A 26,604-nucleotide genomic window follows, 5' to 3' on the forward strand; every position below is an offset into this window, starting at 1 on the left:
TTTGTAGCCCTGGATGGCCTAGAACCTGTGTAGAGCATTGTTTCTTTAATTTCTAGTGATAGTGTTAATTAGAAAACTCACTTTAGAAAATAATTAGGTGACCTACAACAAGCAGTACTTCTGGTAAACAGTTATCTTACTCCAACTATTTTCAAGCTTGAATGTGCATAAGAATTAAAATTGTTGGACTCCACTCCTACAGTTTCTGATTTAAGAGGACTTGGGTGGAAACTGATAATTTGCCCTTTAAGTTCCCAGCTGATACTGATCCTGATCTCAGCCCCAGAATCCTGCTTTGCCATTCAACCTTCTCCCTAGAGCAGTGCTTCTCAACCTTCCCAATGCTGCAACCCTTTAACACAGTTCCTCATGTTGTGGTGACCTCAACCATAAAGTTATTGTGTTGCTACTAAATAACTAATTTTGCTACTGTTTTGAATCGTAATGTAAATATCTAGTATGTGACCCCCAAAGGTATTGTGACCCACAGGTTGAGAACTGCTACCTTAGTCATAAATGAAAGCATATATTTAAGAAGGCTTATTGAGGCCAGGTGGTGGTGGTGGTGGTGGTGGTGGTGCACATTTTTAATCCCACCACTTGGGAAGCAGAGGCAGATGTAGCTCTGAATTCGAGGCCAGCCTGATCTGCGAAGTCAGTTCCAGGACAACCAGGGCTACACAGAGAAACCTTGTCTCAAAAAAACCAAACCACCACCATTACCAACAAAGAAAGTAGATTGATATTAACCACCAAATACAAAATTCAGACATTCATTAGTAGAATAAACATATAATTATGTATTTAATTAGTGGTATATTATATATTTAATTACAGAATATAAAATTAGTTCAAGTAGATTAGAAATACAAAACAGGAAAAAAGGCCATGAATTTGAAAGAGAGTAGATGTGTTGGGGTACCTGAGAGGCGTTGGAGAGAGGAAATGGAAGAAGGGAAATGATGTAATTATATTTTAATCTCAAACAAAAAATTAAAACAAAAAGAAATACAAATCTTAGTCATCTATGTTTGTCTCTAATAGTGTCAGGTCCAATTACTAATCTTTTTAATATAGTGTCTTGTTTTTTGCTAATACCGGCCTCTGTTGATTTTGTGCAAACCTATACTAACTTACTCTTCATGAGACTATTAGAATTAAGTTGTGAAGATCTACACAAGTCCATTTGGGATTGTCTTAAGGTTTTATTACTGTGAAGAGAAATCATGACGAAGGCAACTCTTATAAAGGAAAACATTTAACTGGGGTTGGTGCATAGTTTCAGAGGTTTAGTCCACTATCATCATGGAAGTGTACAGGCAGACATGGTGCTGGAGAGTTCTACATCTTGATCTGCAGACAGCAGAAGGAGACTGTGTCACACTGGGTGTAGCTTGAGCATAGAAGACCTCAAAGCCCACCACGACAGTGACACACTTTCTCCAACAAGGCTACATCCCATAATAGTATCACTTTCTATTAGCCGAGTATTCAAATACATGAGTCTATGAGGGCCATACTTATTCAAAACATCACAAGGATTTTTTTACTGTAATTTTATTGACTATGTGTTTATATAGGTTGATTTATAATTATAATCAGAGTTTCACAACTCATGAATATCTTATCTTCACTTACTTAGGTGTTTATGGTTTTTTCCTTAATAGGTTTTACTTTTCTATACAGTGTTCTTCACTTTGGAGACGAGGGAGTTAGTTTTTATTCTTGTAACCTTTTGTGCTGTTGTGAATGAGATGCTTTAAATATATTTATTTTTATTGTCATTTGTATGTGTGTTTTTGTGTGTGTTTGCTATATATGTGCAGATACCCAAGGCTCCCACAATATGGTGTCAGATCTCCTGGAATTAGAGTTATAGGCAGTTTTGAGCTGTGGGATATGGGTGCTGAAAACTAAACTCACGTCCTCTGAAGAGCAGCAGGTGTTGTTAATCACAGAGTCATCTCCAGTCTTGAGATAATAAATAAAATTGAATAATAAATGAATATGAATGAGTGAATAAATAAATAAAAATTAAAAAATAAAGTTGTATGGAAGAAGCTGTTGATTGGATTGTACTTGGATTTTATATCTGGTTCTGGTACAGTGCTTAGTATTTTTCGAGTTCACTATTACATTGTCAGGATTTTAAAATAATGTTTACATGTACAAGTAATGTTTTATATGGTTATTATTATTCTAATATATTAGCTAGGGCCTTCCATATATAGTCATAAATAATAATGGTCATCTTTGTCTTTCCTTTCTTAGAAATGGGTCTTGGGGTTGGAGAGATGGCTCAGTGGTTAAGAGCACTGATTGCTCTTCTAGAGGACTTGGGTTCAGTTCCCAGCACCCACACGGCAGCTCACAACTGTCTGTAACCCCAGTTCCAAGGGCTCCATCACACCAGGCATGTGTGTGGTACACATATCTGTACATGCAGACAAAATACTCATACATATAAAATAAATAAATCTTTAAAAATATGTATTTAGTGACTTATTGTAAATTTCTTATAGATAATTTATGTGAAGTTTTAGAATGTTTCTTGATTTGTAGTTTGCTGTGAAGTTCTTCTGAATCATCATATATGAATATTGAAATTTTCTACATCCTCCTCATTGTTATTGAGGTGATCATATCACCTATTGATATAAGTGATTTCATTAATAGGCATCCTATTTTTGACTAACTCTTGGGTTAGTAGACATATTTTATTGCACTATTTTTAACTTATTTTGAAAGAGAGAAAATGCATGCAGAAGAGAAAAGAGAAAAAGTAGAGAGATCAAAATGTCCAGATTATATATAGAAGAGCCTCAAAGTGGGGGAAGGGCAGCCCAGTCCCTGGGCTGGAAAGTTCAATGTTGGGGACATGGTATGCCAGGTAGGGACTGAAACCCAACAACTAGAGCTGATAAGTCTTTGAGATCTATCTGTATCTTGTACAGTTTTTATTTTAGACTAGAGAAATGTTTCTGTTTCTCTGTCTCTGTCTGACTCTGTCTCTCTGTCTCTCTCTCTCTATGTCTCTGTGTCTGTGTCTGTATGTCTTTCTGTCTCTCTCTGTCTCTGTCTCTGTCTCTGTCTCTGTCTCTCTCTCTCTCTCTCTCTCTCTCTCTCTCTCTCTCTCTCTCTCTCTGATTGAGTCTCACTATATTGGCCTGGCTAGCTAACCTGGAACTCAGTATGGAGACCAGCCTGGCTTTAAACTCACAGAAATGTTCCTCTTCCTGCTTTCTATCTGTTGGGACTGAAAGCATGTGCCCCTTTATATTTCTTGACTGTTCAGTGAGCTTTAAAAGTAACCTCTGAGCCTGCACTCTTTATGATGAGTTTTAGGTTTGATCTTTATTTCAGCGTTTCCTGAGGTGGAAACATTTGGAAATGGTGGACTGTCTTGAATGTGGACTACTACACAAGTCAGGCTTGCCATGCCCTAGCAGTCCTTCATGGCAAGAGTTAGCCACTTCAACATGCTGCTTACACTCTCTGTGGAGAACCTTAAACATTAAACTCAATTTTTTTTCTTGACATCTATCATCTATCTATTTTCGAGGCAAGGTTTTACTTTATACCCTAGTCTGACTTGGAGCTCATGATCTCTGCCTCAGTCTTGAGAGTTCTGGGAAAGAAGGCCTATGCCACCATATCAGACTTCTGAATTTATTAACTTTAAAAAAATTTATATCTGGGCACATTACTGGGGGGAGGGGGGGCAAGCCATGATGTGCATGTGGAAGTCAGAGGACAGCTTTGTGGAATTAGTTCTCTCATTCTACCTTTCTGTTGGTTCCAGAGATTGAACTCAAGGTCAACAGGCTTTCACAGTAAGAACCTTTACGATTTGAGCTGTCTGGCCAGTCCCATTAACTTTGTATTTATTCTTTAAAGTTTAGTTCTGGCAGTGAAGTGGCTCAGTGGACCAAGTCACTTGCTGCCAAGCCTGACAACCTGAGTGAGTTCAGTCTCTGGGTCCAGAAGGAGAAAACAGATTCTGGAAATTTGTTTTCTGATTTCTTCCTGAAATAATATTTAAACAATAACAACAACAACTACTACTAATAATAATAATAATAATAGTAATTTAGTTCTAGCCAGTCATGATGGCATGCACCTATGATCTCAGTATTCAGAATGCAGAGGTTAGCAAATCTCTGATTTTGAGATATATATATATATATATATATATATATATATATATATACATACATACATACATACATACATACATACTGGTTTATATAACACGTTCAAGACAGTCAGGGCTACATAGTGAGATTCTGTTTCAGAAAAAGCAAAAACAACAACAAAAAAACTTTGATCATTTTCTCCAGATGTATTTATCTACATCTTTTGGTCTTCTCTCCTCTCCTTTCCCTTCTCCCACCCCACATTCTTCCTGTTTGCTTGGTACTATCCTAAAATTTTTATGTACGTCTATATTACATGAAGTAACTATTTTGTACTGTACTTGATTAAGACAGTATACCTGTACCTTACTGTGAGCTCAGATTATTGAGGCAGAGATATTTTGTATCCTTGGCCCATGGTATATGTCTTTTTTTTTTTTTTTAAATAAATGTATCCCACAAATATGTCAGTATGTAAGTTATACAAACATAAGTGAAGTGTGGGTCTAAAAAGCCACACTTTCTTAGGGTCCTTTAATAATCTTGTGCAGATATAGTTGTAAGAAATAATGAGGGACTCACTTTATACACATACTGTATGACTTACTTTCCTTATTGCTGTTCTTTAAATGCCTAACAGAAGCAATTTAAGGCTGGGACATAGTAGTGCATGCCTTCAATCCCAGCACTAGGGAGGCAGAGAAAGGCACACACAAGGACAACATGGTCTACATAGTGAGTTCCAGGACAGCCAGGGCTATGTTGAGAGACACTATCTCAAAAACAGCAACAACAAAAGCAAAAAACCCCCAAACAAACAAACAACCCCCCCCCCCAAAAAAAAAAAAAAACAATCAACAGAGTCAAGAAAGGAAGGTTTTATTTTGGATCACAATTTTGGGCAACAGTCCTCATGGCACCGGCTTGGTATCAGGAGCTTGAGGCAACTGGTCTCTTTGCATATGGTCAGCGTGTAGAGGCTGAGGAATGCTGGAACTCAGCTCTCTTTTCTCCTTTTTATTCAATCCAATATCTCAACCTATGGAATGACACCACTCATATTTAAGGTTAGTTTTTCCACCTCAATTAACCTAATCTAGAAAATTCTTCACAGACACACCCAGAGGCTTGTCTCCATGTGATTCCCATTAAGTTGACAATCAAGTTTTAAGGGATTGAACCTAGGGTCTGTGGCATGCTAGGCATCACAGACCTCCACCCCCACATACACAGTCCTTTTAATCAGAATTAAAGTCGACTTCATTTTATGCAAATACGTATGGCAGATTTTTATAGCAATGTTTCAGATTGATTTTGAGTACACACTGAAAATACTTTTTTAAAGTCAAAATATGTGGATCTTGTCCCCATAAGTTCTGGCTTTTCAGCATGAGGTCCTGCTATCTACACCTTTCTAAAGCAACCAGGTGATTTTTTTTTTTTTTAGTGAAAAAAACCTCAATTTTGTGAAACACTAAAAAGTAGCATTTTGAAAATTCAGTTAACAGTGAGAATTGCTAAATTGTTAAAGAATAATGGAAGGAGTCAGAATTTTTAGACTTAGGGAAAAAGACAAACTAGAACAAGCCTATGAATTCCAGAGGTAAGGAACTTGTGAGAATACTGTGGGCATTTGGTAATAAATATTGGGTGAATAATTACACGTCATCATCGGGTAATTAAAAGTAGTTGCTGTAGTACTAAGGACCAGCCTCAGCTTGGAGAGGGGTTCCTGAGAGAAGGGGTATTTGAGAGCAATGAAAAAACCAACTTGAAGTCAATGTGGGGTACAAGCTAATAGCCTGTGTTCCGCTGAGAGAGCTTGCTCTGGAGATCTCCAGACAGCTCATCCAGATGGCTCAGCTCTTGCAGACCAATGTGCAGTCTTTTTTTTTTTTTTTTTTTTTTTTTTTTTTTTTTTTTTTTTGCATATCAATTCAGTCATTTACTCCAGTTCCCCTTTGATTATTCTATGAATCAGCCCCTTGATATGACCTTAGCCCCTTGATTCTTACAAGACAGCAAGCACATTTTTTAAACTTGGCAAATGAATACAGAGATCTACTTGTCTTTGTAAGCACAGACAATAAACTAGCAGAGTGGGATCTGACTCTGAGGTCACCATTCCTGCTATACCTGGTACTAAACTAGCTCTGTTCCAGGCTGTCCTTGAGCTCAGGAATCTGCCTGCCTTTGTAAACACAAACAAAAAACTTAGCTGGGTAGGATCTTGCTCTGTGATCACCACTTCCCAAATAGTTTTATCTCCTTCCTAATATCTTTCTGACAAGCTGGCTCATAGTGCAGCTGACTTTTTTCTTTTAGGTCCATGAAGCCCCTCATATTTCATATTGCATCCTTATATTGTGCATAGGTGAGAAGTTATACATTCTTGAACTCATGTTTTCAGAGTTCTTTCCCACAGCATTAAGGGCTGTCTTGAAGGTCACAGCTCTTAATATTTTGCTAAGGACATAGACACACCCTCACCTCCCAAACTAGTGCTGTCTCTGATTATTATGGAGTCAGTCATTAACCTTGGCAAAGAGGACATTCCCAGATAACCTTGGCATAAGAAATCTCCTAAAGGAGGAACATAAAGAAAATATGTACATTATTATGCAAACAAGTATCATGCCCAGCAACCCATGAACACTCCTGGAGGACCATGTCCTGCTAGCTCTGTTCCAGGAGCAGGAAGCCATGTCACTCTGTACCTTTTAGGCCATGCCAGACACAGCATCATAGAACTGCAGAAATCTTTTAATACACGGAAATGTTTTACAGTGATGATGTGTTGACTTCATTTTATTATTAGATTGATGAATTGTTTAATTCAGTTGTATTTCAGTTTCTAACTCATTTTCTGATAGATACTGAGAATCTCTCAAATTAGCTCTATGAAGTTTGTGTTATGCATGTAACACATGAATAAATATTGATATGCCAAAAAACTTTAGAGGAGGCACAGTCCAAACTGGATGATGTGACAGACTAACTCCTTAGGGTCATACAGCTAAGTGACAAAACTGGAATTAGAGGTGTAAAGCCTGTGCACTTATACAACAAATACTAAGTTTTTCTCAACAACTCTTGAGAGGTAGATATTATAAATTCTGTTTTGTGGGTAAAGTTTGTTTTAAAAGGTTATACAACTGGCCTGGGGCATACTGCCTCTTGACCGTATGTTCATGTTTCTCTGATACTAACCCCAAGTGAGATTTAAACTATTTGAAGAAGCTGTGGTTTATTTGTGTAATCAACTGTGAAACACTGATTCTTCTTAATGGTTTATATTAGTCTAATACTAAATAATTTAGCTAGCTAACATCTCTGCAAAAGAGTATCTCAACTTGAGTATATACCCATTATGTCGATTACAACTTTGACCATTACATTATAATCTACTATTGCAGCCATAATATTAAAAAAGAAAGCTTTTGCTCTTTGAATTGAAATTGACCTAATCAGGTTATGTTAGTTGTTCAATTAAAAATATATTTTGCTGTTAGGTTAAATGTCAGTCATATTTAATGGAAGACCATTGACCCTAAGAATTTAAAATGTTCATTTTATGGTTTTAATGTTTAATGTGTAAGGTCTGTGTTTGCATTTTCATTTTGTTTTGGTTTTTGAAACAGGATTTCTCTATGTAGCTCTGACTATCCTGGAATTAGCTTTGTAGACCAGGCTGGCCTCGAACTCAGGGATCCACCTGCCTTTGCCTCCTGAGTGCTGGGATTGAAAGCGTGTGCCACCATGCTTGGCTTGTGTTTACATTTTTTGTCGTGATCTGATGTAGTTAATCAGCCACCAGACATAACTGACTGACAGAAGGGGCTTCTTTTGCATTCACATCAGTGGTGGGCTTGTGACGATCTATTTTGAAGTTGGGATTATAATTTCTCTTAATAGTCTCAGTCATCTATATGCAAAGCTGAATTACTACACAAAATGTTTTTACAGTTCCTTTTTTTTTTTTTTTTTTTAAGAATACTTGCTTCTTACTCTCTGAACCTTGGCTTCTTCTTTGGTGTATTACAGGGTTGTAAAAATATTGAATCTCTCAACAGAAGTTCAGACTCTTACTACTTTTCTTTTGCTGCTAATTGTAGTATGCTTTTAATGCAATTGCCTCCTTTTGTACCTTTCTGACTTATTAGTTAACCTAAGCACTATTTCCAGAGAAAACATTATAAACTATAATCCTGATCAGATCAAAAACCACTTTATAGCAGTAAAATAGTACATTAAATATTTTTATTGTATGTGCTTGGGTTTACATGTGGACTCTGCAATAAGATGGCCATAAAACTCATTATGAAAAAATAAATGTACACATATGGATTCGAATTGTGATACATTCCAAAAAAGAATTTAATGAAAATTCAGTACAGACTGAGATGAAAAAAGGCCCTCTTAGAAAGCCACAGTTAAAGTTTTGCTTAATTTGGAAAGCTACTAGGCAAAGAATGTTCCAGGGGAAAGGAATAGCATGTATGAAGTGTGTGGGTGTAAGAGATGAAGCAGGGTAACTCAGGAAATGATTGGTTGTCTCAATTAAAAAAGAAATCTAGATTTAGAATAAGTAGTGCTGGGGAGATAGCCCAGTGGTTTAGAGTAGTTGTTGCTCTTGTAGTTCCCAGCACCCGCATCAGACGGCTTACCTTGCCTGTACCTCCAGCTCCAACACTTCTGGCCCCTATAAGCACTTGTACACATGTCTACATACATACATGAAGGCACACATACATACATATAAATAAAAATAATAAACTCTTTAAAAATTTAGTTACATAGCTCTTTTACCTGAGTGTATGTGTGTGCCACTTGAATGCTTGTGCCCAAGGAGGCCAGAAGAGGAGGTTGAATTCCTGGAATTGGAGTTACAAGGTGGCTATTAGCTGTCGTATGGATTCTGGAATCAAACCCCGGTCCTCTGAAAGAGCAACTGATGCTCTTAACTGCTAAGCAAACTCTCAAAATATTTTTTAAGACAAGATTTAGAAGCCAGATGTGGAAGCACGTGCCTTTCATACTAACACACAAGCAGAGACAGGTGGATCTCTGTGAGTTTGACGTCTGCCTGACCTATATATACAGAAAGCTCCAAGCCAGTCAAGGTTACAAACAAACAAAAACCAAAACAACAACAATGAAACATAAAAAATAAGAACCCAAAAAGGGCCAGAAAATTGAATATAGTTGTTTTAAATATTTGCTATTTGGTTCTTTAAGATTTTAAATTGTATGAATTTGGGGTGTTGTTGGTTATATAAAGCATATTTTTTTTAAATCTTGCATTGCAAGAAAAATAAAAAATATTTAATAAATGTACAGAATATTTTGATTTAGGAAACTTTATGATAGAGTTTCACTGAATCTGTATATTGCTTTTGGTAGAATGGGCATGTTCACAGTATTAATTCTATCAATCCATGAACATGGGAGAGCTTTCCATCTAATTGCTTCAGTTTTTTTTTTCATTGTCAAGTTTTTAATATACAAGTCTCTCACTTCTTTGAATTTCTTCGTTGTCTGTTGTAATGTGCTACTTTCATCTCTAATTTTATTGATCTGAAACTCTGCCTCTCCCCCCTGTTAAATTTGGCTAGAGGGTGGGTGCTCTTTACCCCAGAGCTATATCCCTAAGCAGACTTAAACAGTTATTTTGGATGCTGGTTAAATGAATGTGTACCACAAAAAGCACAATTTTACTCTTCTGATTTTTACTTTTTCTTTCAATATTTTAAATTTGTACAGGTATTAACACTTCTCTGAGATATTAAGAGAATTTTTTTAAAATTTCCAACCTATCATATGATAAATGTTCCATTATCTCAGCATGTTCTTATTAATTAAATCCTTGCCTGAAGTTGGGGAGATTAAGTCTGAATTTCACTGTAGAATCGTCCATCTGTGTGTATCAACTATTTACTTCACTTGTTGGTAACTCCTGCCAGCCTTGGAGCAGATGAGATGAGATAGCCCCCATTATCCAGTTGCTCCAGGGAGGGAGATATGGAACCATCAACCCTGCTGTTTCCTTTGGATTGACCTTTGGCTAATTTTTAACTTCTTTACATGTTTATTGGCCTAGTTATGCTTTCCATCTTTGCTGAGATGATTTTGGCAATGTACTTAAATTTTTTACAAAAGTATCTATCTCAAGTTTATTTTGAATTTATTGAGTTAAAATTACTTATAATACTTTTCCTGCCATAAGACTTAAGCTAGGCTGCAGTTATTTTACCTTTGTGATTCCTAGGCTACAATTTTATTGTGGTTTATTGATTTTTCCCCCCCAAATCAGGGTTTCTCTGTGTAGCCCTGGCTATAGCCTTCTCTGTAAACCAGGCTGGCTTCAAACTCACAGAGATCTGCCTGTCTTTACCTGTCTCCTGGGTGCTGGGATTAAAGGTGTGTGCCATCACCTCCAGTTGTTTCCTGGCACTTTCAAGGAACTGATTGATATTTTCTCTGAGAAATTAATGAGTCACAGAAATTCTCTTCATGGTTTTCTCTTTGTTGCTTTAGCTGTATTCAGGCAAATAAATCCTGACAGGAGCCTACTTAGAAAGTACAGTAGAGCCTCTCCCCTAGAACCTAAGGCAAAGGGGAGTTTCACGGAAGGTTTGGAAATAGAACTACGTCTGAGAGCTTCAGATGGCAGACTAGCCTGGGACCTGGGAGCTATATTCACTCTGCAGTGAGGCTGTTAGTTACAAAGAAAGGAGGAGTCTAAAGAGTTAAGTGTAGAACTAAGGTTTTTCCTTTAAAGTTTTAAAGTATCTTAAAATTCTGTTTCTATTTTGTTCAGTAGAACTTCACGTTTTATTTATTTTTATACTGTTCATTTTAACTTTTGAGACAGATCTCTTTCTGGGTTGCTAAAGCCAGCCCTGAATTCCTGGGTTCAAATTTTCCTCATACCGTAACTATAGGCATGAACTGCCCGTCATGTCTGTCTGTCTTTTTTCTACTTTTAAATTTCTTTTTTAAATAAATCTTTAAAAACCTGTACATTTTAATGTAAAGAATTACTAGCTTCTTTTTTAAATTTTTTATTGGATATTATATTTACATTTCAGATTTTATCCCCTTACCCCTTCCCCCCACCACCCAGGAACTCCCATACAATCCCCCCTTCTCCTGCTTCTATGAGAATGCGCCCCCACCTACCCCCCCCCAACTCCCACCTCCCCAACCTCAAATTCCCCTCCCAACTCGGTGTTCAGCCTTCATAGGACCAAGGATCTCCTCTCCCACCTATGCCCGACAAGGCCATCCTCCCCTACATATACAGATGGAGTCATGGGTCCCTCCCTATGTGCTCCCAGGCTGGTGGTTTAGGCCCTTTGGAGCTCTGGTTGGTTTGTATTGTTGATCTCCTCATAGGGCCACAAACCCTTTCAGCTCCTTCAGTCTTCTCTCTAACTCCTCCATTGGGAACCCCTTGATCAGATCAATGGTTAGCTGTGAACATCTGCATCTGAATATGTCAGAATCTGGTAGACCTCTAAGGAAACAGCTATATCAGGCTCCTATCTGCATGCTCTTCCTGACATCCACATCAGCGTCTACCTTTGGTGACGCACATGGGATGGATACCCAGGTGGAATGGTCTCCAGACAGCCCCTCCTTCAGTTTCTGTCCCACACTTTGTCTCCATGTTTGCTCCCTTGAGTATTTTGTTACTCCTTCTAAGTAGGACTGAGGGAAGACCCTTGAATACCTAGGCACAGGGGAAAAGTTCCTGAACAGAACATCAATGGCTTATGCTCTAAGATCAAGAATTGACAAATGGGACCTCATAAAATTGCAAAGCTTCTGTAAAGCAAAGGACACTGTCAATAGGACAAAATATCAACCAAGATACTGGGAAAAGATGATTACCAATCCTACATCTGATAGAAGGCTAATATCCAATATATACAAAGAACTCAAGAAATTAGACTCCAGACAACCAAATAACCCTATTAAAAATGGGGTACAGAGCTAAACAAAGAATTCTCAACTGAGGAAACTCAAATGGCCAAGAAGCACCTAAAGAAATGTTCAGCATCCTTAGTCATCAGGGAAATGCAAATCAAAGCAACCCTGAGATTCCACCTCACACCAGTCAGAATGGCTAAGATCAAAAACTCAGGTGATAGTAGATGCTGGCAAGGATGTGGAGAAAGAGGAATACTCCTCCATTGTTGATGGGATTGCAAGCTGGTACAACTGCTCTGGAAATCAGTCTGGCGGTTCCTCAGAAAATTGGACATATCATTATCTGAGGACCCAGCTATACCACTCCTGGGCATATACCCAGAAAATGCCCCAACAAATAACAAAGACATATGCTCCACTATGTTCATAGCAGCCTTATTTATAATATCCAGAAGCTGGAAAGAACCCAGATGTCCTTCAACAGAGGAATGGATACAGAAAATGTGGTACATTTACACTATAGAGTATTACTCAGCTATTAAAAACAACGAATTCATGAAATTCTTAGGTAAATGGATGGAACTAGAAAATATCCTGAGTGAGGTAACCCAGTCACAGAAGAACACACATGGTATTTACTCACTGATAAGTGGATATTAGCCCAAAAGCTTGAAATAGCCAAGATTCAAGAATTACTAGCTTCTGTTTAAAAAATATTTATTCTCTCTCTCTCTCTCTCTCTCTCTCTCTCTCTCTCTCTCTCTCTCTCTCTGTGTGTGTGTGTGTGTGTGTGTGTGTGTGTGTGTGTGTGTGTGTGTGTGTGTGTGTTCGCGCACACACACACATCTAAAAATACAAGCTTATAGCCAGTTCTCCTATCTTGCCTCTCATCTTGCCATAGAAGTGCTAGAATTACAGACAGGAACCTCTCTTGGCATGAATTCTGGGATTGAATTCATGTAGTCAGGCTTTTGTACAGCAAGTATTCCCCTGGAACATACTGCAAGCCATCTCTCCAGCCTTAGCTTCATATTTTTAAAGCGAAGAAAGTTACCTTAAAAGGTTTAATAGAGTTAGACTTGCAGAATAATGTAGGTTTTTCTTCACTGTCATAATTGTCCTTTGTGGCAATTCTGTGTAATTCTTGTGAAGGGATGCCGTTCAAATGCTCAGCATCTGTATTTTCTCCTGTACTCTCTTGACAAGAAGAAAGCCTTTGGTTATCTCTCCTTTAATCTTAGGTTCCCACTGCTTTCCATACTCAGATTTGTAGTTGTCTTCAAAATGTCCATGGACTATTCCAGATGGTTGGTACTAACTGAAGGATAGTCCTGAAGGTTAGTTGACTGATAGTTTTTCACTCAAGGAAACCAGGGGCACAAAAGAAAGTCCGTAAACCCTTAGAGTCATAGTGCCTCATTCTCCCAAAGGGAACAGCAACATTGTCTACAGTGTGAACTTAGAGAACATTCTAGCAGTAACAGCTATTTAGTAGTGCTTTGTGTCTGCTAAGTGCCCCAGGGAAGATGGCCTCTCATCTTTCTCACCATCCAAATTTAACTTTAAAATATTTTGATTTCCCTGAAACTCTTGGCAATCTTTCTTTAATCCCTCTACCCTTTCCATTCCCGAGTAACTAAGTAACATATTAATCTGTTTCTTTCTCTATAGATTGCCCTATTGTGGACAATTTTAAATAATTTATAGTATATAGTCCTTGCTTGCCAGCTTTTTGCACTTAGTACAGCGTATTCCAGGTTAATTTCTGTTATGTTATAGTACATTTGCATGGTTTATTTCCTTTTCATTGCATAACATTTTATTTTAATAGATGCACTGCATTTTACTTATTTATTAGCAGATGAACATTTGGGTTGTTTTTCATTGGGGATCTGAGTTCAGGTCCTCGTACTTGCATGGCGAGCACTTTACCAACTGAACCACTCCCTCAGGTCCTCGGCTCTTCTGTTAGGATAGGGTCTCATGTACTCAGTCTGTCCTCCCAGCCCTCCTGCCTATTTCTCCCCAGTGTTGGGATTACAGGCATGCATAACAATGTCCACCTGTTTTCACATATTGGCTATTAGGAATATTACTGTTAGGAGCATTCATGTGTGTTTTTTGTGTGTTCTATTGCATATTTCTGTACAGTATATTTTCTGTAATATAATAAACCACTGTAAAGCCTAGCACTTAAAATCATTATTTTCAGTTGTGAAATCATGCTATTGTGAATTACACTAATGTTGGCTGAGTTCAAATCATTTATCTGTGACCAGTTGGTGGTTCTAGATAGCTAACTATTCTAGAATAGCTTATGTGGCACAGTGTTGTGCTAATAGGCCAGCAGAGGCATGTTCTTAGAGCCCAGCAGATCAGAGGTGAAAGAGCAAGCAAAGTTCAGTTGTGCAAGATAACGAGTCGTTCATATTTGCATTTCAAACCGCTGCTTGGGTTATGTTTGCCAATATTGTGCTGCAAGATAGCACAAGAACAACCAAGTCTCTGAAGAAGCCTAGGGTCAGAATAGAAAGAGGACTTGCAAAGTTAACAGACTAAAAGGTGTGCCTATTAAAAAACTGTTAATTGGGGGCATTAATGCAATCAGCCTGTCACACATGAGCCAATCTTTTCCCTATATTAATGCTTTTGTATTTTTTTCCTCCTCTGTTTTACTAGCTTTCTCCTTCAGATATGCCTTCTGTGCTTACTCCCCTTCCTTCAGATCTTTAAATTAATAGCCCTCCATATCCTGGTCTCAAGCTCATCTGTTTGTTTCTTTGAAAAAAAAATATGCTTGTATATATATCCTTGTTTTTTAATCACAATAGGACATGTTATGTTTGTTTAATGCTTGACTTTATGTAGCTAAAATGTGTACTTCATGAGATCAAGTAATAAAACCAAGACACTCATTGAATTGTTGAGAGGAGTTGTTAGTAGTTAAATAAACTAATAGAGACAAGTATATAAACAGTGCCTGATATAAACTAAGCACCGCACCAAGTTAATATTTTATGTATGGTACAATAGTCTTAGTACCCACTTGTTATTGAAATATACAGAGCAAATTAAATGGAAAACTGGAGAGATTTTATCATTAGAATTACAAATTCTAAAAAACTAATTTTTAGGGTGGAGATGAAAAGCCACGTATAGTAAATGAGCCAGATACTATTTTCTTTACATTTGCTTATTTAATTATGTATTTATATAATTTGCCTGTGTGTGTGTCTGTGTGTGTGTTCATTATGTATGTGCCTGCCTATGGATGGTTGTGAGCCACCATGTGGGTGCTTGGAACTGAACCTGGATTCTCTGCAAGAACAGCAAGTATTCTTTTAACCACTGAGCCATCTTCCCAGACCCAAGGTACTATTTTTCTATTAAATATAGTAACATTATATCTGTAAAGTATTCACAGACCATGAAGTGCTCCCTCTAAAATATTATTTTAGAACTCTGAAGATACATTTCATTCTACCTGTCTCAAGCCTTGTCCTCAACACCCACTTGTTATTTTCCTCATTCAGTTATTTTGTTTGTTCATTGTGATTTTTTGGTTTGTTGGGTTTTCACTGTCTTTTGAGTGTTGCTTATAGTATTTGTGACTAAAAGACTAAATAAATTGATTATAGCAGAACTCTGTGGTTCTGTAAATCTAGGCCTCTTTTCTGAGTGGAGTCTTCTTGTAGACTCTGCCAAGTGAGTGCTGTGTACTCACTGACTAGCATTCTTCTAGGGTGCAAGGATTATAGCAGTCATGATTAGAGTCACCCCAATTATAAATGTAAGGGCATCTTTAGCATCTTTTTTTAACCTTACATTTATTTACTTATGGTGCATGTGGTGGTTGTGAGGAGTGACACAAGCATGCTATGGTGTGTGTGTGTGTGTGTGTGTGTGTAGGTCGAAGGGCCATTGCAGGACTTGGTTCTCTTCTTCCTCCATAACAGTCCTGGGAATTAAGCTCAGGCTCTTAGGCTTAGTAGAAAGTACTATTGCCTGTTGAACTATTTTGAATGCTCTTTTTACTTTTCGTGTGTGTGTGTGTGTGTGTGTGTGTGTGTGTGTGTGTGTGTGTATGTGTGTGTGTGTGTGTGTGTGTGTGTGTGTGATGATAGAAGCATGTGTATGAATATAGAAGCACATGAGCCATGGTGCTTGTGTTTGGAGGTCAGAGGAAACTCTCAGAAGTGGTTTCTCTTTTTGCACTGTATGATCCATGGATTGAGGGTGTCAGGGTTCCTGCAGAGTAACGATCTGACTGAGGCAAGAAGGAAATCCGGTTCAACATGACTGACTTAGTTAGCTTGTGTTGGTTCAAAGAGTCTGACTCCAAACAATTTATTTTAAATATATTTAAACATAGTACAATTTTGGAAACAGTTTTCTGGTGACAGTTATCACAGTAAAGCCTAGGGCATGACTACACTGAAACTCTTGCAAAGTACCTGTGACTTCTTTCATAAGAATGGGTTCTGTTGACTGAGAAACAGCACTCAGGAGTCTAGGAAGAGTCTGGAATAAACATAACAGTCTACAGGATTCAGGCCCTGCAGGTAGCAAAGATCACCAGGTTATTACTACATCTATTCCCAGCTTTCTGGGCAGAAACATGTCTAAATCCCAATCTCAGGAAGCCCTTGTTTCTGGCCTCTCATTTGTTCCCATCTTAGAGCAGTTCAGCCTTCATGAGGCTACATTGTGAGACTGCTGGTTTCTGTTCAACTCTCCAGGCACAGTATATTCTTTCTTTCTTTGGTTTTGGTTGTTTTGTTTTTGAAGACACGGTTCCTCTGTAGAACCTTGGCTGTCACTTGTAGCCTTCGTTGTTGCTTGGCTGGAACTCACTCTGTAGACCAGGCTGGCCTTAAACTCATGGAGCACCTCCTGCCTCTGCCTCCCAAGAGCTGGGATTAAAGGTGTCTGCCACCACCACCTGGCCAATATCTTCTTTCACAAAAAAAAAAAAAAAAAAAAAAAAAAAAAAAAGAATATAAATCCAGTCAAGTTTACACTGAAGATTAACCATTACAGTAACAAACTCTAAAAAGAGTTTGCTTTCTAGTGAGGAGACCCAAATTTGATGAAAGATAAAAATAGATTTTTATGATTTATTCTGTGTGTGTGTGTGTATTTAATTTTGAATGTAGGTTCCACAGTATAGGATATGTGGAGTAGTGGTTGTATTTCTGAGTCTGATTTATTTTATTTAATATAATAACTGCTACTTTTGATCATTTATTCTGAATATGCAGATATTTGAATCTCTTATAGATAGGGATACATTACTAGATAGAAAAAGGTTAATACAGTGACTAATAATCATAAAACCATAATAAATTGTCTAGAACCTTGAGGAGAATACTGATAGTTACTGCATTCTGTTTGTCTACATTAAAATATTTTTAATTCATATGCTAAGTGATCTTGATTTAGATTCTTTTGCCTTTTTTAGGTGTGGAATATCAAGCAAATGATTAAGTTGACACAGGAACATATAGAGGCCCTATTGGACAAATTTGGTGGAGAGCATAACCCACCGTCAATATACTTGGAGGTAAGTTTTGAGTATTGCTTTATAGCAATTTTGAGGGAAAAATGTATTAAAATGTTTTATAGTCATAGTTTTGGTTATTTTAGAGAGCAGGATTAGAAACATTGGAAGAATTAACTTTATCTTTTTTTCCTTAGTCTTGTTTTCATTCACTTGTTGCAATCTGCATGTGTTAGTTTTATTTGGAAAATGTCAAAACTGAGAGTGATATCCCCTATAAACTTCAAAATATTGCCTGAATTTTTAAAAAAAGAATTGTTAAAAAGAGAGAAAGAAAAAGCACACTGTTTTGGGAGTCAGCAGAATGAATTACCATCTTGGGAAATTTGTGTGGTTTTGTAAAATATTTTAAAAATATGTTCCCCATAGTTGTTTTCTGCTTCCTCATAGATAGAATTTATAATCTTGGAATGGCGCAGCATTGCTCAGTCTTGCTGCTTAGTGATGCCTTGGGACTTGTATCATCTGCCTTAAGTGAAGTTTTCCATCTGTAGTTAACTGTTGTTCTTAATCCTGTGAGACAGTAGGTACTGTATAGTCACAAAGAGGCCTTCTTGCTCTTAGTTTTCTCCTAAAAGTCAGTCCATCCATAGCAAGCAAGCTAGTGCAGAGTCTAGTCAGTCAGACTCTACAGCTAAAACTCCTTGCCACGCTTTCTACTGCCTTTCTCTAGTAACTCTTGCTCAACTATAATTGCATGATGGTATGCCCTGTTAGTCCCAGCATTTACAAAACAGAGGCAGACAGATGTCTGTGGATTTGTGGTCGACCTGGGCTACATAGTTCAAGACACCTAGGCTATACTGTGAGACTCTGCCTCAAAACAGAAAAACAAGCCAAAGACGAAGTTAGCATTTGGCTTCAGATACCAGAGATTTTAACACATGGTTTGAATGACTTCTAACTAAAGTTCTAATTGAGCAATCTATTTTTTTTTTAAGAATTATTTATTTTGTGTATATGAGTACACTGTAGCTGTCTTCAGACACACCAGAAGAGGGCATCGGATCCCATTACAGATGGTTGAGCCACCTTGTGATTGGTGGAAATTGAACTCAGCACCTCTGGAAGAACAAGCAGTGCTCTTAACTGCTGAGCCATCTCTCCAGCCCCTTAATTATTTTTTAAAGGAAAATTAAGTCTTCATTATTTTGTGAGAAAGTTAAGTTTGTGTTTATAAAACAAATCTTAGAATTTTGGAAACACCAACTAAACCATTCTCTTCTTGTCTTACTCTTGACTGCTGCTTATGCTATCAGTGCAGGACTAGAAGTCTATCTGTACGTTCAGTTGTGTAGTATAGGAGGACAAGCAAAGAAGTAAGAAGTCGTCTTAGTATAGTCTTAGTGAGACTGCTCGTTTTTGTTTATCAACTGTACAACATAAGCAACAGTTTGTCTCTATCTGTTGGGGACTTTACCACATTTGAATCAATGAGCATGTTTATTTACAGTCATGATGGGTTGCTTTTGCCAGACACATACTCTTCAGACTTTAAATACTTGAAAATTGCCGGGCAGTGGCAGTGCACGCCTTTAATCCCAGCACTTGGGAGGCAGAGGCAGGCAGATTTCTGAGTTTGAGGCCAGCCTGGTCTACAGAGTGAGTTCCAGGACAGCCAGGGCTACACAGAGAAACCCTGTCTCCAAAAACCGAAGGAAAAAAAAAAAAAAAAAAAAACCCTTGAAAATTGATTAGTTAAAAAAAAATTTGTGCTTATTCTTATTCTGGGCTCTGTACTATGTTAAGTGCTTTTATTAATACTTATAATTACTTTTAGCAAACTCCTGCATAGGTATTTTATTTCCGTTTTTAGGCTAAATAGAGAGGATAAGTAACTTACCTCAAGTAGTAGGTACTATTGCTAAAGGGAGGAAGGCAGATGGACCTCCAGTTTACAGATCTGGAGTACTGCCCACTGCCTTATTCTACTGCTCTGCTGTCCTCTTGTGTCTCTGCCATTATTCTGCCACCAGGCAGTTCTTATTTGGACTAAACATTTCTCATTTCTTTATCTATTCTTTGTTACACAAATTGGGGACTTTTTTTTAGTTGTATTTAATTGGATTGGTTTCTTTTTACAACTAGGCATACAAATTTAAATCATATGTTCCAAAAAGTATAACATCAGAGCAAAATTTAAAGGGGTTATATTATTAGTATGTGACAAAGTAATAGATTCCATATGTACTAGTATCATATAATTATATTGAGTATTTATGAAATGTTTTAGAAAAAATTAGAATAGTATTATATGTAATAATTTAAGAATTGAGTTTATAGTTAAAATAACATGGTTCCTGACATATGTTAAGGTTCTACAGATAGGGATATTCACTGAATGCCCTCTAATATATATATACTGTTTGCAGTGATATTAAAAAAAAAAGTTTAAGAGCCAAAAATCTGTATCTTCAAATAGATTGTTAGATTGTGCTTCAGGGGGAGAGGGATGTATAGACAATGAACATATAAAGGAGTTAGAATATTAGTCTTCATTAGCATTTCATACTGACAGATGACAGGATGCTTGCCTGTGGAAAGCTAGCTGACCAACCCAAGGGAAAGGACTGAACTTTGAAGGACTTCAGTCAAAAGCCAGTTCTGATGACTCCCGAGGTGCACCATTCTTCAGGGTTGTAGGTTCACTTCTTAAAAATCCTAAATATTTTTTTCTTAGAATAAAAGATACATTGAATTTACCACTTTAAAAAATAAATTTTTAGGGCTGGAGAGAAGGCTCAGCAGTTAAGAGCACTGCCTGCTCTTCCAGAGGTCCTGAGTTCAATTTCCACCAATCACATTGTGGCTCAACCATCTGTAATGGGGACCTGATGCCCTCTTCTGGTGTGTCTGACGACAGCAACAGTGCACTCACATACATAGAATAAATAAATTTAAAATAAATAAATAAAATTTTAGCAAATTCATTTTATTTTTAAACCATCAACACAATCCATTTCCAGAACTTTTCATCATTTAAGACTCATCTTTTTTATTTTACATATTAACTACCAAATCCACATTTTTTTTTGTTTTGTTTTGTTTGTTTTGTTTTTTTGGTTTTTTCGAGACAGGGTTTCTCTGTGTAGTCCTGGCTGTCCTGGACTCACTCTGTAGACCAGGCTGGCCTTGAACTCAGAAATCTACCTGCCTCTGCCTCCCAAGTGCTGGGATTAAAGGCGTGCGCCACCACTGCCCGGCTCCAAATCCACATTTTCTTCTCATCATGATCTGTAATAACAACTACGTACTCCCATGCCTGTCAATTTAACTGTTTTAATAGAATCACATCATTTGTCCTTTTGTGACTGGCGTATTTTACTTAGCATGTTTTCAAGGACTATACATATTGCATCATGGATAGTACATGTGTAAAATGTCCTTCCTTTCCAGGGGGATACTTGTACTAGACTGCTTGCCTATTTGTGGATGCTTGGATTACAAAAAATGCTTAATGGCCATGGGTAAAAGATAATTGAATAAAATTGAATAAAAGATAATTGATAAAAAATTCTTCAATTTTTAAAACAAGTTTTAAAATTATACTTATATACTTTCTGCACAGAAACACACACACATGCCACAGTGCACATGTGGAAGTTAATAAACAACTTGGAGGAGTTCTCATGTCATCAGGGTTTGTGGCTTTAAAATCTGATATTTGAAGCTAATGGTAACCTGATCAATATGTAGGTTTATCTTCTGTACAATTAACTAGTGATTACAGCTGAGCCAGCATTTGTAGAAAAAGGCAGAGAAGTGGTGAGCAGTGTGGATTGTTGATCCTGAACAAACTCAGGTCCTTAGGCTTGGACAGCCCTCATGTCTTTGAATCTATACCCAGACTTAGAATAGCAGGAGCATACAGTGGTCATTTCATTATTTAAAGGGACTCCCACACCTTTTTATACTGTGCCTATACCATTTTACTTTCTTGCACAGTAGCCTCACCAACACTGAAAATTTTCTGTTTTGGCTTTAATAATACCCATTTTAATGAATGTAAAGTGGTATTTATTCTATTGTGCCTTTGCTTTGCATTTCCCCAGTGACCATGATGTTGAGATATTTACATTTTATTGTTTATTTGGGAAATGTCTATGTTAACTCTTTAATTTTTAATTGAGTTTTTTACATTTTAGTTAGTTGCTATTTTAAAGATAATTTGTTTATTTTTTTCTTTCTTTCTTTCATTCATTCATTCATTCATTCATGCATGCATATGGGCCAATGTACAACTTTAAAGAATTTTTCTCTTTTCAACCATGTTGGTCCTGGGGTTAAAAAGCTAAGGTTGTCAGCACGGGGTTTGTTTTACCATTTCACAAGAGCGGAATGGAGGCATAGTAAGAAAATACAGGACCAAAGCAAAACCAAACCTCAACAGTATAAAATTCTATATGGTGTCTGGGACTTGAGTTTCAAAGGACTTAGATGGCCCAGCCCCACCAGCTTTGCTGCCTGTACCTTACATCTCTCTCGGGCTGATTCTACTCCATATATGCAATTCTCCTTGGCAGGTATCTCACCAACTGACATCGCCAACATATTGGGATCTCAGTACAATTCAGGCTTCACTTTCATCACACAATTTGAAGTTTTATCTTGTTTGTTGATCTCTGGCTTACTCATCAACCACCACAGTCCTAAGGAGGAAAAGATGTGTTTGCCCCTGAAAATTATTTCCAGGATTTTTTTGTTTCTTTAATTTTTCTGTTTATACTCAATGAATTTGAATATCTTCTCTGTGGACATGTTAGATGCTTTAAAAATTGTTTATGTTTCTTTGTTTTATATGCACATGCACTCATACAAAAGTCTGTGCATAAATATGTCCCATGTAGTGCATATGGAAGTCAGAAGACTTTTAAGGAGTCAGTTCTTTTCTTTAATCATGTGGGTCCCAGGCATTGAACTCAGCTTGTCATGCTTGGTGGCATGTACCTTTAAGGGCTGAGCCATCTCCTTGTTTTTGTACCTGATATATGGTGTATGGAGTAAGAAGCATATATGGTATATGGAGTAAGAGACCAGACAGAGTGTGATTCAATCCCGTTTATTCTTCAGTCTCTCTTCCTAGTCGAAGTCCCAAGTGTTCTCTTCAAAGGCAGACCTAATCCTGATACTCAATAGGCAGAGGCAGGCTGTGAGTTTCACATCAGCCAGGACTATATAATGGAAACCCTTCCTCAAAAAAGAAAAAGAAAGGAAAGAAATGTCCCTGACAATCTTATTTCCTTACATTAGGTCTTACCTCTTTCAGGGTTTACCACTGTAGTAAAAAAGTAGAAGGAGCCATGCCTTTATTATGTGGTCTCTGGGGGCATTTAAGATCCAAACCAAAACAGTCAATATAGTATTCTCATGATGCATGGTAATCTTTTTCATCTTGAGATGTCAAATTGAAAACAGTACAGACACATTTCATCAATTTCTGCAATGAAAAGAATACCAGAATGTAGATCAGTTCATTGTATATATCTGTGTAAAGTTAATAAAGTTTCATTAGATAATGAGACTAAATTCAGTAAGAAAAAGCTTAATACTTATTCTTAATACAGGTGTTACATACCTATAATCCCAGGTCTCTGACAGGCTGAAGCAAGCAAATTCATGCTAGTCCATGCAATTTAGCAACTCTGTTTTAAAATATAGAAAAAATTAAAGGGTTGGGTGTAGTGAAGTGTAAGCATTTACCTAGAATGCACTACACCAAGCTTGGTTCAATAACTGGGAGGGAAAGGGAGAGGGGTAAACATCAGGACTCAGGTGCAGTAATAGATTTGTGACTGTTGAAGCCATCACCATAAACTCTAAAACAGTTTCCTCAAAAGAATTTCTTATCTATTAGCATCTGTTACTTGAATTCCTCCAAATGACTGATCTTTTTGTCCTTGTAGATTTGCCTGTATTGGTAGACCTTGTACATGGCCATTGGTAACTGTATGCTTTTGCTTAACATAATGTTTTTAAAGTTTATCTAAGCTGTGGCATGCATTAGTTCTTCATTTCCTTTTGTAACCAATTACCAGGTGGACTTTTTTTACCCCTCCAGCAATTGATGAACATTCAGCTGTTTAGCTTTTTGGAAATTAATAGTTATTCTACCATGGACATTCACACCATAAATTTTGTGAATTTTTTTTGTTGTTGTTTTTGTTTTGCTTTAAATTCTCTTGGTTGCATGCCTAGGAATAAAATTACTAGGTCCTGTGATAATTCTTATAATTTGAAGATACTTTTGCAGAGCCTTGATACTATTTTACATTCCCATTGGTAACGTTTGTGGGTTCAGTTTCTCTGAATTGTCAACTTGTTATCATCCTAATAGGTGTGGACTAGTATCTCAGTTTGGCTTAGTTTGCAATGTACCAGAAAGAAATGGTTTTGAGTATCTTTCATCCACTAGCTATTTGTTCATCTTTTATTTATTTATTTATTTATTTAAGCCCGAGCTGTCCCTGTTCAGGCGCCAAAAATGTTGAGAACCTAGGCTGCCCCAATTTGGGCGGCCTAAAAAGTTGAGAACCGCACTAGCCCACGTTCGGGCACCAAAAATCTTGCGAACTGAGCTGGCCCACGTTTGAGGGCCAAAAATGTTGCGGCCCTCTCCACTCCATGCTTGGCGGCCACTGTTTTCCGGCCCAAGCTGCCGCTCCTGTCCAAGGGTCAGGGTTCAGCAAGAGAGAGAGTGAGGACAGACTCGAAGAATGGAGACCAGACAGAGTGTGATTCAATCCCATTTACTCTTCAGTCTTTCTTCCTAGTCCAAGTCCCAAGTCTTGAGTTCCTAGTTCCTAATTGTATTCCTCCTAGTTCCTAGTTGTACTCAATCTGTTCTCTTCCGAGTGTCTAATGTCTACTCCTACTCCTAGTGTCTGAATCTCTGTTACTCCAAATTGTTCTCCAAGTTGTACTCTCTAAAGTGTCTGATTCTCTCTCCTTTTATATGTCTCACTTCTAAGCCATGCCTCTAAGTCACACCTTTAATCATGCCCCTCTTAGGTCTTGTCTTTAAATCTGATCTCTAAATCACACTCTTAAGTCACACACCTGTAATCTCACACACCCAAGGAAAGTCCTGGGTATCTAAAGCAAGATGTTATCAGAGTGTGCTCAGCTGTTGTAGGCTATTGTAATCCAAGTCTCATGTCAGGGTATATGGCTCAAGATGGCTGCAAAGCTGATAGCCGCTTTCTGCTAAAAGTCGGCCCCCAACATTTATTTATTTAAATGTAGGAGTGCTCTGTCTGCATGTACACCTGCATGCCAGGAGAGGTATTAAATCCCTTTATAGATGATAGTGAGCACCACCATGTGGTTGCTGGAAATTGAACTTCAGACCTCTGGAAGAGCAGCCAGTGTTCTTAACCACTGAGCTATCTCTCCAGCTCCTATTTGTGGATTTCTAAGAAATGTTTGTTTATTCAGATTCCTTGTTTTGTTCTGTTGTTGTTTGTGATTTTGTTTTGTTTTGTTTTAAGATAGAGTCTTTCCTGCTGTTCTGGAACTCACTATGTAGATCAGGCTGGCCTGGAACTCAGAGATTTCCACCTGCCTCAGTTTCTTGAGTGCTGGAATTAAAGGCACTACCACACCTAACAACTACCTCTCTTTTGGTTCTTAACTTTGAGACCAGGTCTCACCTAAGTTTTATAGGCTGTCTTTGAACTCTTTTTGTAGCTTACTTAGTATTCATTTGATAGCTTTGATCTTCAGAATAAATTTGAACATAATGTCATTTTCAAAATGAATTAAACATTAGGAGATTTGGGGATTTAGGGAAAAGTAGAAAAAGCTAGAATGAATATCATAAAGAATGATGTGTTGTTTTTAAAAAATGTTCATGCAGTAGTGATGCATGCTTTTAATCCCAGCACTCAGGAGGCAGAGATAGGAGGATCTCTGAGTTCAAGGACAGCTTGATCTACAGAGTGAGTTCTAGAACAGCAAGAGCTATACAGAAAAACCTTCCTGTCTCAAAACAAAGCAAAAAAACACACACAGAGACAAAACAACAACAAAAAACTGTTCAGATAGTAGTTTGAAAAATCAGGCAATTTGAAGTTTCTGAGAATAGATAATGGAACCACTGGTGGCCTGGTTTTATTTTCTCTAGCAATGGTTAGTTACATAAGCCATTATCATCATCATCATCATCATCATCATCATCATCATTGTCATCATCCCTTAGAAGTCACTTTACTTTCTAATGGAGACAGGAAGGGGGTGGGTCTTGAAGTTGGGGAGGAACTGGGAGTGGTTAATAGTAGGATTTTCCAAAAATGGAATTTAGCAATCTCATTTTAAAAAAAAAAAAGAATTAGCTAAAGAATCAAAGATGAACCGGGCAGTGGTGGCGCACGCCTTTAATCCCAGCACTTGGGAGGCAGAGGCAGGCAGATTTCTGAGTTCGAGGTCAGCCTGGTCTACAGAGTTCCAGGACAGCCAGAGATACACAGAGAAACCCTGTCTTGGGGGAAAAAAAAAGAATCAAAGATGAAATTGATGATGATATTGGAATAATAATCCATAAAATATGGGAAAGAATGCAGTATAGACCCAAGTCTGGGGAGATGTTAGAAGTTGACCTGAAACTTATTCATATGCTAGTGAGATATAAAGTCAAGGTGTCCATTCAAGGGTGTGAACATTCCAGAGTCAGATCCTGGCATCATTTCAATTTTTTGTAAAGCTTATGGTATGAGTATCTCTGGGTCTCAAAGACAGAATGAAAATGAATGCCTAAATTTCTAAGGCAGGGATATTAGAATCAGATCTGCCAGGATTACTGTGACTATGATGAAACACCATAACCAAGCAACCTGAAGAGGTAAGAGTTTAGGTAAGAGTTTATTTGTCCTATGTATCCTGACTCAGGGCTCATTGAGGAAAGCCAAGGCAGGAACTCAAGTGACCAAGAACATGGAGGCAGGAGCTGATTTCAGAAACCATGAAGGAATGCTGCTT

At 37.6% G+C, this 26,604-nt stretch overlaps 1 protein-coding gene across 11 annotated transcripts in view; it reads left to right on the forward strand.

Moving 5' to 3' along the window:
* The window catches only part of Braf (B-Raf proto-oncogene, serine/threonine kinase), a 128,232-nt gene that overhangs the window by 20,241 nt on the left and 81,387 nt on the right, over positions 1–26,604 (forward strand). For all 11 annotated transcript variants that reach the window (XM_076913500.1, XM_076913499.1, XM_076913496.1 and 8 more), the window contains exon 2: positions 17,533–17,634. In XM_076913500.1, coding sequence (XP_076769615.1) covers positions 17,533–17,634 — 102 coding nt within the window. The remainder of the gene's footprint in view (positions 1–17,532; positions 17,635–26,604) is intronic.

The sequence above is a fragment of the Arvicanthis niloticus genome, chromosome 15 (assembly GCF_011762505.2).
Source record: "Arvicanthis niloticus isolate mArvNil1 chromosome 15, mArvNil1.pat.X, whole genome shotgun sequence".
Lineage (NCBI taxonomy): Eukaryota > Metazoa > Chordata > Mammalia > Rodentia > Muridae > Arvicanthis > Arvicanthis niloticus.